At 38.3% G+C, this 19,357-nt stretch overlaps 1 protein-coding gene across 1 annotated transcript in view; it reads right to left on the bottom strand.

Moving 5' to 3' along the window:
- The window catches only part of Sh3bgrl (SH3 domain binding glutamate rich protein like), a 90,438-nt gene that overhangs the window by 23,382 nt on the left and 47,699 nt on the right, over positions 1 to 19,357 (bottom strand). Inside the window, exon 2 of the mRNA XM_004638826.2 lies at positions 3,986 to 4,171. Within this exon, the coding sequence (XP_004638883.2) occupies positions 3,986 to 4,171 (186 nt within the window). The remainder of the gene's footprint in view (positions 1 to 3,985; positions 4,172 to 19,357) is intronic.

Raw genomic sequence — 19,357 nt, 5'->3', positions numbered from 1 at the left:
GCACTGCAAACATGTACTAATAAAAGTGAAAGAAAAAAATAATGAAAATGAACAAAATAAAGGAAAAATAGTGGGGACCATAGATGACAGGAAGGAGGAGATTGTGAAAAGAATTAAGGTGTATTATGTACATGTACCAACTCCCATAATGAATGTAATGATTGAATTGTAAAACAAGTACTAATAAAAATAAAAATTTAAGAAAACACAGTTCAATGTCATTCATCAGGATATAATTTTCTACCCGTGTTATCTGGCAACGTTTGGTTACATTTTCTGCTGTGTACAACTAGGAGAGCTACTGGCATCTTATAGACTGCAGCTAGAAATGCAGCTATTGATGCACAGGTTACCCCTTACAACAAAGAACTGTAAAATTAAGATGTGAGCAGTGCCAAGCTTTCAAAACTCTGAAACAGTTGAATAAAGGGATTAGTAGGGAGTGTTAATTATCAATAAAGTGTCACAGAAATGAAAGTCATTTAGGAGCTTATGTAGCAGGGTATGCTTCCAAAACTAAGAGTAACTTATATACATAATAGCTAAGGTAATTGTACTTTCCTTTCTGTTAGTTTATTGAAAACAACAGTTTGTATTTGTATTGTTTGATCAATCTTACATGCCTATATCTGATAATCTGAACAACTACTTTGAAGACAACACTGTGCAATATAATAACCATAATTAATTCCCTATGACCTTGTTGGACTTCTGCATCATTTTTCTTATTTGTTACCATCTTTAAAATAAAAAAGAAGAATGTGTTAGTAACTGTGATACCTGGTAGAGTTGGTAGCACAAACAAGATGCAACCACTGTCATAGACATCCACAGAAACAACACAGAGGGGAATATACCTTGGTTCCCCCTCCTCCTGTGTTGCAATCTTCCAATCAGTGCCTCCCAATACTGTCCAAAATAAATAGGAAGTGAATCGACAACAGAGCCTTGGAAATGCAATACTAACAGGTAATCCTCTGACAATATGGTATAGAGCAAGAAAAGAATGAAGAGATATCTAAGTAAATAGGAAAACCAACAGTAAGATAATGGGATCTTCAGAGTAATGCATAGCTACATTTGAATCCTAGTTACATCATTGATTACTAGTTTTGAGACTTGAGAAACCAGCTGACCTCTTCTAAGTCCAATATGATTTACGTATAAAGTAGAATTATCAAAACCTGCATCATGGGATTGATATGAGAGCTGAATGCTACAACACAAAGAACATAGCAAATCACTGACATATGCGTTTTCAATTACTCAATACTCTTCACCCTAAGAATTTTTTTCGTCTTTTTTTAGACAAGGGTCTACAGGGTGTTCAGGGTCTCACTACTAGATCGGACTCGTAGTAATCTGCCTGTTTACAGGTGCCCAAGAGCTGAGACTACAGACGCACCACATCCAGACTCAATTACTGTCTCAGCGCTCCCCGGGGGCAGGGCCAGCACAGCAGGCCTGGGGATCCAACACCCTGTCCCTGAGCCTGCTTGCAGGCACTTTAATCCTGAGCTGTTTAGCTGGCCCATACCCTAAGAATGTATTAAAGAAAAATATTGTTATGATCAGGCTCCTTTGTGCCAGACACAAAGCAGGTACTCAAAAGAACTTGGATTTCTTCTGCACTAACAAATATGTTTTGATTATCTGAGTCTCACTTCCATGCCATCGTTTTGATCTTCTCATTTCTCAGTGATACTTGTCTTAATATACAGCACACTCCATTCTCCAGCAGTGTGGCTTCCAAGGGAGAAGTAAGCTAAATATGTGTGGTTCCTTAAATTCACACGAATTCAAATGTGTTTGCTTTCAAAAGTGAAATAATTGAAATTGCTGCTTCAAGGAGATAATGTATTGTTTCTTTCCAAAAATCATTGAAGTATGGATTTTTCTGAGGTTTTTTTTTGAGTAGCTGTTTTCAGTAAATAATGATTACATTTCATATGGAAAATAGGTACATGTCTGTAACACATCATAATTCTCTTTTTATCCCCTCCCCCTCTCCCTCCCTCCATCTCTTGCTCCTTTTCTCATCTGAGAAACATCTAGCTCCCTAGTTCCTCTTATCTATATTGATCTTCATTTGAATTTTGGATTGTTAATGTAAGAGAACAACGTGATACTGAAGCTTGTACATCGGATCTATTTCACTTAACATAATGGTTTCAAGGTGCATTGATTTTCCTACAAATAACTACTGTTTGTCCTTCTTTATGGAACACTAGCTCTTCGTTGTGCATAAATGCCACATTTTCTTCATATGTGAATGTTTGTAAGACAAAGAAATGATAATTGTTGAAGAGATAGATATATTTACCTTGATTTGGACATTAAACACCACCCATATATAACAAAATACAAGTTAAAAAAAATCAATTGATACTTCCTCAATATGTACAAATTTATATGTCAGTATAAATTTGTTTTTTAAAAAAATAAAATTTTTAAAAAGAGAGGTCATGACAACATATGTTCACTTAAATGGACTACATGGCTATAAATGCCACTCCCAGCTCCTGAGATTCACAGCTGGTAGAAATTTCAAATACACAGGCACTGAAATTTCATAATCTGAAATACCCTAAGCTTCCTTCTTCATATTCAGAATATATCCTTGCATACTGCCTTGTTGGCAGTAGGCAGTAACAGGTGAAATTTCCAGGCTCCTCCTAATTAACAAACTCACTAACATAGAAAATATTTCATATTAATAAACTGTCCCATTTCTTTCATATTCATCCTTTAATTGCTCTAAATTGGTACATAAAGAGCAATATCAAAATGTGGTCTTCTTATGTAAACCTATGGACTAGAAGATTTGGACTAGTGTTTCTATAAATATTTGTTCATCAGTCATACTAAACTTTAAGACCCAACATTATAAACATTCCTCTACTCCACATTCTTGCAGCTCTTCTATTTATTTTCTGTACCATACCACCCTCTAATTACTGCAAATATTTCTGATTCTTCCCATATCTACTCCCAACCATCTGCAAAAGTGTGTTTTATTTATCCTTAGAGTGTGTGGTGCCTAGAATGACCATAGGCTATAGAAGTCACATCAACATATAGTAAATGAAAAACCAAGAATAAATGCAACTACTTGTTCATTAAAATGAAGATTCAATGAGTTGAGACAGTGTATTGAAAGCCCATCACAGAGCCAAAACTCAAAATTTTTGCTTCCTCCAATCTTTGCAATGAGTTTTATTAGATAACTTAAAATGTAAGAAAATCTTTTAATCATACCAAGGTGCCAATATTCCTAGATTCAAAAAGAAATATATTCTTCTTAGTTAATTTTAATTTAAATAACTATAGCAAATGACTTCTTTTCAAGGGATTCTCCATAAACACACCAGACACAGTAATTGTTCTGGTTGGAAGCAAGATGAACTGCAAAGTCAACTTTATGTTTAGGTTTGTATTAATATATTTATAAATATAGGATCATGTAATGCAGCAACCACTGTTGAATTCATATTGCTTTGTTTGGTGAAACCTTGTATCATTTCTATTGCTTTTTTTCTATCACTATTTTGTATTCTTTAAACCGGGGAGATAGCTCAATAGAATAAGTGCCTGCCTAGCAAGTGCACGGTCCTGAGTTCAATCACCATTACCACCAAAAAATAAATAAATAAAATAAAAAATAAAAATGTATAAATATGAATAATCTTTTCACCAATAACTCATCCATCAGCTTCCTAAGTAGAAGGTAAAATATTCTAGCTCTTCAGGATGAAACCAGAGGTGCAACTACTGGACAGAGGAAAATTGACTATGTTCAAGTTCGTAGGTCAAGGTAAAAATAGGAGAGATTTAGGGGAATGTATTTTTACTTTTTTTTTTTTTTGGTAGTACCAGGGATCAAATTCAGTACCTCGTGTTTGCCAGGCAAATACCTATATCACTGAGTTATCTCCCCAGCCCTAGGGAAATGCATTTTTAAAAAGATTGAAAATTATTTCCTTACCCCACGGTACTGGCTTTCATTGAAAATCTGAGGTGGCAAGGGATACCCTGTGGCTGGTCGACTGTTTTCAGGTACATTTTCTCTCATCCACTTCCGATTCTCTTCATTGGCTGCAATATCTTTTTCTTCAAATCCTATTTTGTTGGCTTCTAAGAAACCAAGCACATCTTGCTGTTTCTTCTTAATCTGAGAAGGACCCAAAGAACAAGAAATCATATTGCTGAGCAAATACCTTCTTGTATTTTTTATTTCTCAAACTGAACAAAAGTCAGTGTTTGTGAGCTAGCATAAATGAATGGGTAGGGCTGGGGAGCTAGTTTGACAGTGTAAGTGTCTGCCTAGAAAGTGCAAGTACCTGGGTTCAATCCCCAGTACCACATGCCGTGCTGCCCCCTGCACTGAACCAGCTGCCAAAGCCGGACGTGGTGGCAAATGCCTGTAATCTCAGTGCCGGGGAGGCTGAGACAAGAGGATCACTGTGAGTTGAAGCTGCATAGCAAGACCCTGTACCAAATAAATAAATGAATAGACAATTTTTTTTAATTCAAAAAAAGTGAGGCTGGGGAGATGGCTCAGTAGAATAAGCACTTCCCTGGCAAGTGCAAGGACCTGAGCTCAATCCCCGGTTCCGCAAAAAAAAAAAAAAAAAAAAAGAATAAAATTCAAAAAAGGAAATGAACAGGTAAAAATTTATGGTTCCAAAACAGATATGATTTCTTTATTGTCTTAATGATGTTTCACAGTGGGTTGAAGAACAGCCTGTAAGTCCTTTCTATCATTTTTTACTGAAAACACCCATGTCTAGTAATGGTGAAGCAAGATCAGCTGATGCATACAATAACAAAAAGAAATGTACTAAATCAAAAGCATATGAAGAAGTTATGATGATTTATTAGCCTCAGTTTCAGCCCTTGTTCAAAGTCTTTCTAAATAGCTTACCATCTTAACAAGCAGCTTATAGTCGTCAGAAAAGAATTTGTGCTTCAAAACAGCACAAAACTCAAAAGCTATTCAAGACTCAGTTTTCACTGTTGAGAACAGAAACTGAATGAGGAGGCAAAGATTGCCTGCGTACTCAACTTGGAACACATCTGCACCACTCATTAGTCCTTAATAAGTGATGTTAAAATAAGTTATAATGTGCATGCACTATGTTTCTTCCTAGATTACTATTATTTGAGGGAGATAGCTTTGAAAATATTAAAGTTGATATGATTTTTCTTTTCATATGTATGTGTTTGAAAAGCTGAGTTCCCACATCTATATGTAGTAATTTGCCCATATTTAAACTATTATTTCATATTTCTGAGCTGGAAAGAGCAATCAGCAAGCAAGTGTATTCATGAAGTTATAGTAAAAGGACATACTAGACAGTAGTATCAAAACATAAATAAAGAAGCAGGCCTACCAATGTGAATCAAAATTCAAAAGTTGAAAATCACAGTCAAGACCCATATAGAAGGGCCGGGGAGATGGCTCAGCAGAATGAGCACTTCCCTGGCAAGTGCAAGAGCCTGAGTTCAATCCCTGGTTCCGCAAAAAAAAAAAAAAAAAAAAAAAGACAAAAAAAGACCCTTATAGATTTACACTTCCAATCCTCCAATACACACATGTACACACATGTACTGTTATAGTTTGTATGTAGATGTTCTCCCCAAGCCTCACGCAGTCACTGGTAGGGATTTTCGGAGGTGGCTAGATTTAAGGTATGTGATACTGGGATTAAGTGTGTGATACTGTAATTAAGGGTGTGTACCACCCAAACATCAAGTACTATAAGGAATAGCCTGCTGTTTTGCTCCTTTCTGACTGCCTGCTTTTCTATAGAATGACTGTTTCTCCTTTGCAATGCCCCTCTGCTGTGCCACCCTGTGAGAGATCCAGCCAACTACGGACTGAAACCTCTACAAACTGTAAGCCAAAATAAACCTTTCCTCCTTTAGTTTTGAGCATTGGGCATTGGATATTTTGTCTCTGCAATAAAAAAGTAACTAAGACATATACAGAGGTTGTATTGTTTCCAAGTTGTTTATATCTGTGGGTAAAAATTCTCATACTCATCACATAATCCCAAGAAAACAGTCTCAATTTCTTCCAACACAAAGGAATTTCTAAGAGCTATTTAGGTCAGAGAACTGAATGTCCTTTAAACATTAGTTATAATCAAGCATAACTGGCTACAGGACAATTTTTGAAAGGGAATACTATTTCCTCATTACCATATAACATTAAACTTTATTCCCCAAATGTAAGATATTTTCTTCAGAACTCTGAAGAAAGTAAATATAAAACTCAATGCATAGGAGTTTCTAATGCAATTGCTAAAAGATCTTATTAAATCAGTGATTTTAAACCTTTATAACAGAGTTAGGTCAATGTGAAGTGTGGCAAGTAATTTGTTAAGCATTAACACATTTAGAAATCTGAGTAGGTATACAGATACTCCATTAACATGGAACTTTTGGGAACTCAGTATTCCAACAGATTTTTTTAAGTGAATGAGGAGTTAGCAAGTTTAATATGCCCAAAAATTGCACATGATCTTGGGAGAATATCATCTGTTACATATGTGTGAACAAAGGGCAGAAAACCTTTGTAAGAAAAGGCATGTTGCAGTCCTTTCCACATTATTGAATGCAAGGTTTGTTACGTTGAGCTAAAATGCCCTGGACTGGTATCACTGGGCATGATAGTGTAGTTTTACTGATAACCTTTACCCTCCAGCCTTTAGATCTGGAACCCAAGTATTTTTCCCATGCTCTGAGATCTGCCTGAGAAGCACATGCTTCCCAGAGTTCTCTACATCTGTATAAGACTATTGGTTATAATACTATTTTTCTAACATGTTCTGTTAGGTCAATCACAGTATCTGTTACATCAATCAGAGATATTGCTCAGCTTTGGATATTCAGGAAATATTAAAAAAGTGATTTTTAGTTTAACCATATTTGTAAGCCCCAAACTTAGTGTATTAACTTTATCTCAAAGACACAACATTTTATATATAGTTATTGCTCGACTTATATGTCTTCAGACAAATATTCTCTATAATGCACACTGACAAGAGACATCTGATATTAATTGCTCATTTTCCCTTCTGGAACTTAATGAGAAACAACACAATGAACAGATGTAACTGAAAACATTAAAAAATAAATAAGAAATACATATCATAATTCCTTGTTCACTAAGGAATACAATTTTAAATTCCTACAGAAACGAAGTTGAAAATTACTGGTAACTTTTTTGGAACACAAATTAATTTGCATGCCAACAATGCCAGTGTATGGGACTCTAACTCAGTTATTTTTAAAGAGCAGACCACACCCACTATCCTTTTTTGGGGGGCCAGCTCAGCCCATCCTGAGGGTGGGTTGACAAGGAATGTTGTGCCCAGGATTGAACTGTGGTCCCCTGTGCCTGGCTAAGCTTGTGTAAGCAGGTGTTTTAGGCCAATGAGCTATCTCCCTGGCCCCACACCCCCTATGTTGAACCAAAGAATAACAAATCATTTCTGCACTCACATCAAAAGTTTGAGACTCAAGGTATTCTTTGCACCAAAGATAGAAAGTACACATACTGAACAAATGTTGCCTGGAATGAAAGCTTGTGTGTCATGGCAAAAGTCGAGTCTGCTTTTTTATAAAGGAGATTAACATTATTCCTGCTTCAAAAGGTGCTAACATGAATATTCCAAAATTAAAGGGAGAACAAAACCTGACTAATGATACTTCAAATGGAAAAACACAAGATCATCGTGAAATAAAAGTGTCAATCTATGCAATTAATCAAGGAGAGGGTTTTGTTTTATTTCATAGTCAACTTTTGTCACATTTTTTTACTGACATGCTAATGAACACTAATAGAAGTTATGACTACAAGGTGCTAAAATCTAAAAGACAATCTGAAATTATTTTTAGCATTATTTAGCAGTATTTCTGGGGAGCGTTTTTATTAGCGGCGAGCTCACAAGCCTTTGGTGGAGTGTGGGAAGGACCATGTGTGGGTGCTGAATTCTGCAATGTTTGAAGGTCAGATGGGAGGAGGGATCCCATACAGGCACACAACCTGATGATATTTGGGAGAGCTGTGCAAGGGTACCTACTCTGGCACAGCTCAGATCTTTTCTCCATTCCTGAATCACACTGGGCACAGCCCCTGCATATACCTGAGGTTCTCACTGCCCTCAAGACTCCTCAATACCTGGTTTGAGTTTTCTAGGCAGGAGCATGCCCTTTATTTCTCTCTGTCCCTAAAGCTCACTAGTCTTAATTCAGTCACTGCCCTCTGAGTGATTTCTCTGACTTACACTTTCCTTTCCTTACAGCTCTGATCTGAGGAGGCTCTCTCTTTTATATATCTTCCTGATTGGACTCTGTCTTCTAGTGGGAAGAGGGTTAGAACAAGTACACACTGGGAGGTGCCTACTAGACTCAGTGGCAATCGCGGCTTGGCAGCTGCTGGTACACTTATCTTCTTCCCTCAAAGGGTTAGAGCTTTTCCCAAAATGGAAAGTTCACCAGGCCCAGACTGCAGGCAATGCTAGGATTAAGAGGTGACTCTGGCTCTTTTTTTAAACACCTCTGATACTGGAAGTAGTCTGTTGAGCTACACCTTTGAATTGCCTTACTGTGTTTGGGTTTTGTTTATCTCCACCCTGCTCCGTATCCTAGCACCTGCAGCTCTTGGTGAGCATCTTCCAAGTGTCTCCTGAGTCCTGCTGTCTCTAGACCAAAATGAGTGTTCTCTCTTTCATGCACATTTTCAAATGAGTACTTAAACCGCCAACTTCCTATTGCTAAACTTAAGGGCACACACAACCATAGGAAAAAGCACTTGTCTGAATATCAAATGCCTTAGACAGAACATGGAGCAGGCATTTTCCATCAATTGTTAGTATGCTAAATTTTAAGTCCATCTAGAATGTGAAAAAAAATAAAAAATAAAAAAATACAAATAAACATTTAAAAATTTTTACACCAAAATTTAGAAATCTAACCATTAGCAGGACATTTTTTTCTGTTTGTTGTTCTCATTTATTGCCCTTTTTTTAAACAAACATTTACTTGAGAGAGTATAGCAGTAATTGAAATATATATTATATATATATATATATATATGTACATACAAAATAGCATAGATATACAGCTACTTTCTCTTAGTTCAATAAGAAAGTTTTGAACTAATAGTGTTTAGACAAGATATCATGTCTTCATTTTGTCCTCTTAATAACTACTATGAAGACAACAACATGCAATGTATTAATTATTGTAACTGTCCTACTAACCTTTTTTGAAACTGTCTCATTGCTACTTCTTTCTCAATAAAATTTATTAAAAAATTTTAAAAAGAGAAAAAAGGAAAAGGGACTTGTTTTTACCTTGTCTGTTTTACAATATTCTCAAAAGTGGTTTTCAATCATGTAAAACCTGTAATTCATGTTTCTTTACTAACAAGTTTGAGTTCAGAGGACTATTAAGAATTTTCCTATTCATCTCTTCCCCCCTCTCCTGGCTCCCTTGAAGTTATTCTAATATGCCAAATTATGGTAGCATGAGAACATAATTGCTAATTCTACTACTCTAAAAAGAATTTTTAAAAAGCTCTGCCATTGTTGCTATTCAGTTACACATCTGCCATAATTATATCAGCAGGACCACTTCTAAAGTGATAATAAAACCTTCCTAACTTCAAAAATAGGCTCTCCTATGAAAAAAAACAGAACGTTAATGTTTCTTCTTTTTCAAAAAAAAAAAAAAAAAAAAAAGGCTGTGTCAATAAGGTGACCACAATAAAGTAAGTATTGTTCATGCCAGATTCCGGGTTTCAAAGGCCATTCTTAACTATGATATATCAGTTCTAAATTACCTCACTCAACTAGTCTTTTGTTACATGAAAATAACCTGTCCATATATTTTTCCAGAGTCATAAAACATTTAGTCTAACTATGATTTCTTTACAAGTGGCTTAATCTGGAGATCTAGGGAGCTGTAAAGAACACTGTGAGTATAATCCTACCCAAAAACACAGTTCTTCTCTTGATGCCCGAAAAAGTACAACTACTGATTCACTACTTTGATCTCCACATAAATAGTAAATATGTTGTGTAGATATTTAGAGAAAGAAGCAGGTAAGAAAAACAATGAAGTAGAATAAGCACATCTCCGGCAAGTGCAAGGGCCTGAGTTGAATCCCCAGTTCTGAAAAAAAAAAGAAAAAAAAGAATTAAGGCTCTTGGTAGGCTTTAGGATTTTACCTAGAGTTGTCCCTGCTTGTATTCTATAAGAAGATAAAAGCATATGATAAAGAGACAAGGACAGATTCCCCCATGTTATCACAAGACAAAATTTCCAACCTTATCATGTTAGTGTTGAATTAAGCTTTGCACAGAGTAATGGTGTGGAAGGAAATTCAAATTTATCCTTTATGGCAGAGTAATACACCACCATGAGTAAGTAGCACCTTTTCTACATCCATTCATTGGTTCATGGACATATAGATCACTTTCAAGATTTAGTTATTATGACTTGTGGTCCTATAAGCATGGGTATTCATGTGACAACTAATACAATAAATTGGTCAAGAAGATTGCTAGAACTTGAGTCATTTCTAGGAAAAATTGATGAACATTGAAACCACAATGTTAAGTGAACTAAATAAAACCCACAAGAGTAAGTAGCACATATTTATCTTACACAAGAAACCTAAAACATAATTTGAAGAGAAAAATATAAGGTAACAGGTAACAGGAGACATCTTTTATAAAGGTGAACCAACCAAGATAAGAGGGAAAGAGGAAAGGGACGAATAATGAATTAAAATATTCAATTTTTATATATCAACATCGCATGATCAGTGTAAATACAACGTACTGCAACAACCAGCAATAAAACAAACCCAAAATAGCTCTACGGATTGGCTCAAGAGTCAAAATAAGTCTGCCGCCTAGGCACAAGATGGCTGCTGTGCAGGTGTCAGAAAGCAGACACCTTCACGTTTGTGCTGGGATGGTAGCATCTAGATTAAATCCCAAGCAATGGTCCCAGTTTTGTATTATCATGTGTGTGAGACGGGGCAAAGGGGTGCCGATGCCTGATGCCTGAGATGAGGAGGGCATCCCTCGGCTGGCAGTCTGCTATACTCGCCTCCCAGAAGCCTTAGGAAGGCAGAAGATACCTATCATGTCTCCGCTGGAATCCAGAGCAGTAATCAAAATGGTTCTGCATAGGGCCCCTCCCATGACCATGGTCAGGAAAGAATGTCCCAGTGTCTTCATGAAAGGGACATCTGGCCCAGGCACTCATAGGTGAGACCCCTGCCTGAACTGGGTCCTGGTGGCCCTAGGTGTGCTCAGGGCTGAGGGTGGTGGATGAAGCAGGAGAGGGCCTGGGAGGAGGTGATGACTGGATATTTGCATGTTTATTTGCTTGCTTGTTGTCTGTTTGCTTGAGAAGAATTCAAACTCCATCTCTGCAGTGTGGTTGTAATGTTAAGAAATTTAAAAGTGCTTCAGGAAGAAGAGTTTAGAAGTTGGAGTAAGCTGGTTTAGTATGATGGTTTAAATGTTAAATGACGGACCCGTCAGGACCCAGCCCAGGCCTGACGTGTGAGTGAGACCTTCCACCATGCTCTTGGGACCCCTCTGGACCTGGCCCAGGCCGGGTGTGTATGTGAGACAGCTTCTGCTCCGCTGCACCTGCTAGACCCCTCCAGACCAAGTACAGGCCAGGTGTGTGTGTGAGAACTTCCACCATGCTCTCAGGACCCATTTGGACCCACCCCCCCAAAAAAAGAATATATATTATATATATTATATATATTATATACATTATATATATATACAAATATGTATATACAAAATAGGAGAGATATACAGCTACTTTCTCTTAGTTCAATGAGAAGAAAATTTGTACTAATAAGTATTTAGACAAGGTATCATGTCTGCATCTTTTACTATGAATAACTACTCCGAAGACAATATGCAATGTATTAATTATTGTAACTGTCCTACTAACCTGTTTTGAAACTGTCTCATTGCTATTTCTTTCCCAATAAAATTAATTTTAAAAAATAAAAGTTAACTGAGTAGAAAGCTAGTCGGATATTTTCTCAGAGAAAGTTCTATTCTGCTGGTAGGCTGGACAATGATGACTGGTGGTGTACATTTTCCATGAATTTAATAAGTCAAATCTCCAATCCTAAATAGCTCAGTAGAGTAAAAGCTTGCCTGGCAAGTGCAAGGTTCGGAGTTTAATCCCCGGAACCATAATAAATAAATAAATAAATAATCTCCAGGCCCAAAGTTATGAAACAAAGCCTGCTTAAATGCAGATGAAGTACAGTCAATAGTGACATTTTCTGTACTGCTTGACCCTGGGTAAACAGTTTCCTTATTGCAACTTAAAAAGTGTGCAAGGGGCCTCCCAAGGGGAAAGCTTGAAGCTTGACAGAATGATCTCTCAGGAAGGGTTAGCAGCACCTCTTCATTCCTCCTCCTCTTCCCCATGTACCTAGAAACTGGCCTGTACTTAGTATTTACAGCCTCTTAAGCTTGAGGCCAAGGTTGTTTCCTTAGCTTGCAACCAGACTTCCTAACCCACATTCTTCCAAGGTATGGCTGGCTCCCTTATAAAGCCACCACTGACAGGGTGATCTCATCTCTCATCTGTCTTCTTGACACCATTCAGGGCTCTCCAATTACCTGTTTACCGTGAGTACTGCTAACCACTCAACTCTTACCCTCTCCCACTTTCCATTCAAGCCTCTCTACCTTCTGTGACTCCATTCACCAAGTGTTCTTGTCTCTGGGCCTAACATGGTTAGACCTGTGGAAGACGCTTCCCCCAGTTGTTCAACAGAGATGTAGTTTCCTTGGTAAACAGTCCCTAAACAGAAGAGGGATATAGTGCTTTCTCCTGTGTTCACCTAGTATCTTAAACTATACTTTTATGACTCTTTTAACTTTGTCCCTTCTTACAATGCCTGGTAGTAAGGCAGGATTCACCATAAAAGTATAAGGTTCATGAGAGCAAGAACCTATTTGGTTATGTGAGGCATCCAGCACAGAGTAGGAGCCTGACATGAATGTGTTCAGTAAATGAAGGAATAAATGAGCAAACACTACTGAGGGCCTTAACCAGAAGCAACAGTAGCAAAAACAAAAAAGGAGAACTCCAGTTACGTGGGAAATGTGCAATCTGTGAGAGAGTAAAGGGAAAGAAGTCCAGAACCATGCTCACATGTGGAGCTTGGCTGGTCAAGTGGTGACATTCATGGAGGGGAATGATCATGATGGAGGAGGTAGGACAAAGTGAGGGAAAGATGATGAATTCCCTGTGGGCCATGTTGAATCTGAGGTGCTTATGGGATGTATCTAATCCTCAAAGGAAAGATTAGAGCTGACACCAAGAGTTGGTAAATACATTTTAGAAAAACCTAGAAGTAAGGAGCAGGTTAAATCTAGAACTAAGAATGGCAACATAGTCACTGAGTAGGTTGCCTATTGAGGCAACAGAAAAGTTGTCAGACAGCTCTGCAGAGAACCAGAGGTTTAGAAGACTCCCCACAAAGGAGAGTTTCAAGAAGCTTTGATTAGTGGTATCATGCCAGCAGGAAGGTGCAGCGGGCAACCAGCAAAAGTGACACTTGGGGTGTTGATGACAGAGCAGGGAGTTGAGTGATTTGGTGGGAATGAGCCAAGTTCAGTTGCAATCAGGGGTGAGGCAAAGATGATAGGACCATGAAAGAGCTATGGAGAGAAGGGATCACATGAAACACTGGTGGGACATATGAGGTGACTGAGAAGCACAAGGGCCATTTCTAGACATTTAGCAGGTGCATTTGGATTTATAGGATGGGATCATGCACAAAAAACCAGAGAAGGACCTCAATTTGCGGGAAGATCAGAAATGGGGAGGTCAATTTTGCATGTATTAGGGTTTAAGAACATCCAGCTAGATCAAGGCACACACAGCCAGGTATATATGAGGTCTCCTTGGAGGGGCTTTGCAACAAAGACAGAAGAAAAGAGATGGGTCCAGAGATGGCCATGCTGGTCACCCTTGGGGGCAGCCTCCAAGCTGACCAAGATGTTAGCCTGCTGGGTTCATCACTTGTCCTAGGTGATGGAGCAAACCCCCTCGCCCTGGCCCCGGTAAGCTCCTCAGAACTTTAAGGGCAGCTCTGCACCTGAAGAGTTGTTTCACTTTGAAAGCTTGGTTAAGGATATGTGTCTTAAAAGAACACAAATGAGTTTTTAAAAGAAGAAGACATTTTGAAAATAAAATAGTGCTTCCAATATTCAAATTATAGAATGTGGAAATACCAGTGCATCATCCATGTATTACAGAACCACGTTTATTTTTGGAGGATGGTCGTGTTTTACTCCCTAAATCCAATACTGGTTTCTGCTCAGAGTCACTAGCACTAATTGGTAGTAAATACCTGTATGCCAATCTCCATTGACTTAACTTTCTTTATTATTTTTAATTTTCTTAGTGAATATGTAGGGAGAATTTTATTGATACTTAGTTCTGCTAAATAAATTTTGTAGATTGGGTAAGAGTAAAAAAATAAAAAATAAATGAAAGGGAAAAGACATGGAAGGAGAATGATTAATAATATGAAGTCCTCTCTCCGTACTTTATCCCCTCTCTCTGACTTCCTGTAGTCTGTGTTATGTAGTTAAACTTTAACATGTTCACAACAGAACCATAATTTGTATGTTTTGCTGCTTGGTGGCCTAAATCATTGGTGGCATCTGCAAGTCTGTCCTATCTGGTGGATATTTTTCTATTGGTAAAGAATTCAAACAAGAACTTGCTGCTACCCTGCGCCGGCAAGACCTGCAGGTACAAGCCCAGGTGCAGCATGGGTGAGACCCTCTTTCACCCCCTTGGAGCCCCCACCACCACTCCGAAGCACCCAACCCCAACCCGCCCGCCAAGTAAGAATTTCTGCCGCGTTCTGGGGACTCCCAGACCCAGTCCTAGCCCAGGCCCAGTGAGTGTGTGGGAGAGCTTCCTGCTACCCTGTGCCGGCCGAATCTACTGATCCCAGCCCAGGCACATCGTAGGTGAGACCCACTTCCACCCCCTTGGGATCCCCCAACGAATGCGCAGCACCCCACGACCCCACCCACCCAGTGAAAATTTCTGCCACGTTCTGGGGACCCCCAGATCCAGTCCTAGCCCAAGCCCAGTAAGTGTGTGGGACAGTTTCCTGTAACCCTGGGCCCGCAGGACCTGCAGGACCAAGCCCAGGTGCAGCATGGGTGAGACCCTCTTCTGCTCTCTTGGGTCCCCTACCAGCACTCCGCAGCACCTCCCCCATCCAGCCCGCCAAGTGAGAATTTATTTTCTTTGTAATTTTTTAAAAGACCAGAAAAAAATTAAGGTTTATTAAAAGCAAACATTACTATTCAATTATTTGTCCAATCTTGCTTTCTGTTAATCTGAACAACATACTTGATGATAAAAATAGGTAATATAACAACCATTTTTAATTTTCTATTGTTTTTAAAATCTGTAACATATGTATTGTTGTATGTTATCCTTTTTCTTTGTTTCTATGTTTTTATGCTTTTGTTTTTATTTTTTTCCACAATTTCATTGAGAAACAAATAGCAATGAGACAGTTTCAAACTCAATTGGTAGGACAGTTTCAATAATTAACACACTGCATACATTCTTCCTAGTTGTTAATTGATGTACAATATGCGAACATGATATCCTACTTACAAACACTATTAGAAAAAAACCCTCTATTCATTAAGATAATGTAACTATATAACCATCCTAACCATTTTGAAAACTCAGATACAAAATGGACATTCATTTGTATCCCCTTTTTTTGTTAAGTTCCATTATTTGAATATTATAGGTGTGTTAACTCAGAAAATATTCTACAAGAGTCCAGTAGTCCATAATACTATTGGGTCTTCCGCTTCACTGACAATGTCAGAAATTGTTGACCTGAGTCACCTACAGCTCAAATTACAGCATGGCTCTACTTCTTATACTTCATTTTTATACTTTTCTGCTGGATGGTTAAGACCAAGATAAAGCAGGACCTATGCAACAAGAGTTGTAGCTTTTGGGTCTGATAAGGTCAGTGAAATCCCCTCAGGATTTATCCTGAGATCCTGTACCTCAGATTGTAGAACCTTTGTCAGTGTCAGCCATGTGGATGAGTCACGGCCATTGCTTGGCCAATGTGCTCAAAGGAACCCTTCTCCACTGCTGGTGGGATTTTAGACTGGTGCAACCGTTATGGAAATCAGTCTGGAGACTCCTTAGAAAAAATGTACTGGAAATCCCATTTACACTAGCTATTCCTCTACTGGGAATTTTCCCAGAGGATCTGAAAACATCATATCATAGGGATATATGTGTGCCTATGTTTATAGCAGCTAAATTTGTGATAGCCAAATGATGGAAACAACCAAGATGCCTATCACCTGAGGAATGGTTGAAAAAGATGTGGTATTTTTACACAATGGAGTATTACTCAGCTGTAAAGAATGGTAAGCTCAAAGCCTTTATATTGAAGTGGATGCCACTTGAAGATATATTCATAAGTGAAATAAATCAGACACACATGTGTAAATATCATATAGTTTCCCTAGTATAAGAACTCAAAAGAAGAAATACAAATAGAAAGGTATAATACAAGTAAAAGGAAAGCAGGAACTTGAGGACTAATTAAGAGAGGGGAAGGAGTAGAGCTAGGGAACATGAGAATGACAAGCCATCCAGTTATATGTAGAAGATGGGCAAGTGAGAATTTCTGGTGTTTTCTGGGGAAGCCCAGATCCACTCCTACCCAGGCCCAGAGAGTGTGTAGGAGAGCTTCCTGTTACCCTGTGCAAGCTGGACCCGCAGGTCCAAGCCCAGGCACAGCATGGGTGAAACCACCTTCCACCCCTTTGGGACCCCACACCACTCTGCAGTTCCCCCCCGGTCGTCCAGTGAGAATTCCTACTGCTCTCTGGGGACCCCCAGATGCAGCTCCAGCCCAGGCCCAGTGAGAGTGTGTGAGAGCTTCCTCTCCCGCTTACTCCACTCTGTCCACTAAGACTCAGCTCAGTCCAAGACTACACGCTGGAGATGAAACCCTACAGCTGCAATCCCTGAAGAGAGTAGGGGACAAAGCCACCCAGCTAATCCAGCAGAACATCTTACCAGAGAGACACAACAAGATTACTCCCAAGGATGGCAGCAGGAAGGGGCTGAGCATGACAGCCAGACCCAACCCAGGCACAGCTGGATAAATCCAAACACTGTAGATCTTCACGTGAATTTCAGTAGGTGCTAGGGTTATAACTGCACAAAAGCTCTACAATAAAGGTCAGAAGGCAGTGCTACACAAAATGCCAATGACAAAGAGCAAAATGCAATGTCAGACCACAATCCCACCCATAACAAGTGCAGAGGACACTAACACAGAACAAATTGGAAAGCACACGGCTGAAATCAATGAATCAACAGCTTATGAAATAAAGAAACAACTGCAGAAAGGTATAGAGGAACTCAGATTGGAAATAAAAAAAGAAATCACTGAATTAATAAAATCTGCAGTAAAGAATCAAACGCAGAAACATAAGGAGAAAACCCAGTACCCACACAGAACAACTGCAGAGGACACTAGCTCAGCTCAAATGTATGAAATAATAGCATCGATAGTAAAAAAGCAACAGCAGAAAGTTACAGAGGAACTCAAAGCAGAATTCTTTTCTATAATAAAAAAAAGAATTCTCTGAACTCAGAGCATCTGAAGTAAAGAATTAACTACAGAAACATAGGGAGGAAACCCAATCTGAAGAAAGCACTACAGTAAAATAAATAATAACTGCTTCTAAAGAAGACATTGATTAAAAAAAAGTAGAAGAGATGAGAAAAATGATGAATTCTTTGAATGAGTACCAGAAAAAAAGAATAGATAGCATGAAGCAGAATCAAGGAGATAAAGAGGAACTTCAAATCTTAGGCACAAGCTTACAAAATGGTTCAAGTGAAATGAAGACAGAGTATCAAGATGCTGGACCAGCTAATGAAAATTTAAGAAAAGATCTCTTAAAAACAACGATGAAGGAAAAAATAATTCATCACTTGCAAGACGATGCAAGGATGAGCAATGTGAGACTAATAGGTATCAATGAGAAAGAAGGAGTCAATAAAAATGACATTAAGAAAACATGGGCAGAAGTAATAGCAGAAAACTTCCCAAATATGAGGAAAGAATCTGACATTCAGGTAACTGAAGCATACAGAACACCAAGGAACCTCAACCCAATGAAAAACACACCGAGACATGTAATAGTCAAGATCCCAGAAATTCATCTCAAGAATAATGCACTGAAAGCTGCTAAAGAAAAGAAACAGAACACATTCAAAGGAAAACCCATCAGAATTACGGCTGACTTCCCTTCACAAACCATGAAGGCAAGAAGAGCATGGAGCAGAGTACTTCAAGTAACCTATGAAAACAAATTTCAGCCCAGACTACTATAATCTGCAAAACTCTCCTTCAAGTTTGATGGAGAAGTAAAATACTTCCATGAAAAAGAACAACTAAACAATTCCATGATGACAAAGCCAACACCACACAGGATCCTGAAAGATGTTCTAGAGAGGGACCAAAATGAGGAGAACTCCATGAATGAGATCAGATGCAACCAACTAAAAAGGGCAAACAAATTAAACACAGAAGAAAAATGAGTAAATGACAACAGGTAGATAACATGTCAATAATAAGTAAATACATCTCAATTCTAATCATCAATTTAAATGGACTCAATTCACCAATTAAGACATAGACTGGGACAGTGGATAAGGAAACAAAATCCAACAATATGCTGTATACAAGAAACACATTTAAAGCATAAAGATATACACAGAATAAAAGTCAAAGGATGGAAAACAACACTACCTTCCTCAGCACCTCACAAAAAAGCAGTGGTAGCAATCATATCCTCAGACAGACTCAACCTCAAACCAAGAATGATCAAGTGAAGTAAAGAAGGCCACTATATACTGATTAGGGGAAAAATTCAAGAGGAAGAGGTAAGACTCATAAATATGCATGCACCAAACACAGGAGCACCAAACTATATAAAGTAAATCTTAATGGACATGAAAAATCTAATATCCAATACCACAAGCTTAACAGGAGACCTTAACACACCCTTTTCCCAAAAAGATAGGTCAACCACACAAGAACTTAGCAATGAAATAAAAGAACTGAGCCAGAACTTAAAACAAATGGACTTGGACTTATACAGAGTGTTGCACCCAAACACAGCTGAATACACATTTTTCTCAGCTGCACATGGGTCATTTTCTAAAATAGACCACATACTGGTCCATAGGTCAT

The sequence above is a fragment of the Octodon degus genome, unplaced genomic scaffold, assembly GCF_000260255.1.
Source record: "Octodon degus isolate 3935 unplaced genomic scaffold, OctDeg1.0 scaffold00103, whole genome shotgun sequence".
Lineage (NCBI taxonomy): Eukaryota > Metazoa > Chordata > Mammalia > Rodentia > Octodontidae > Octodon > Octodon degus.
Note: the sequence above shows the minus strand (reverse complement) of the source record. Positions and strands in the feature narration are given on the sequence as shown.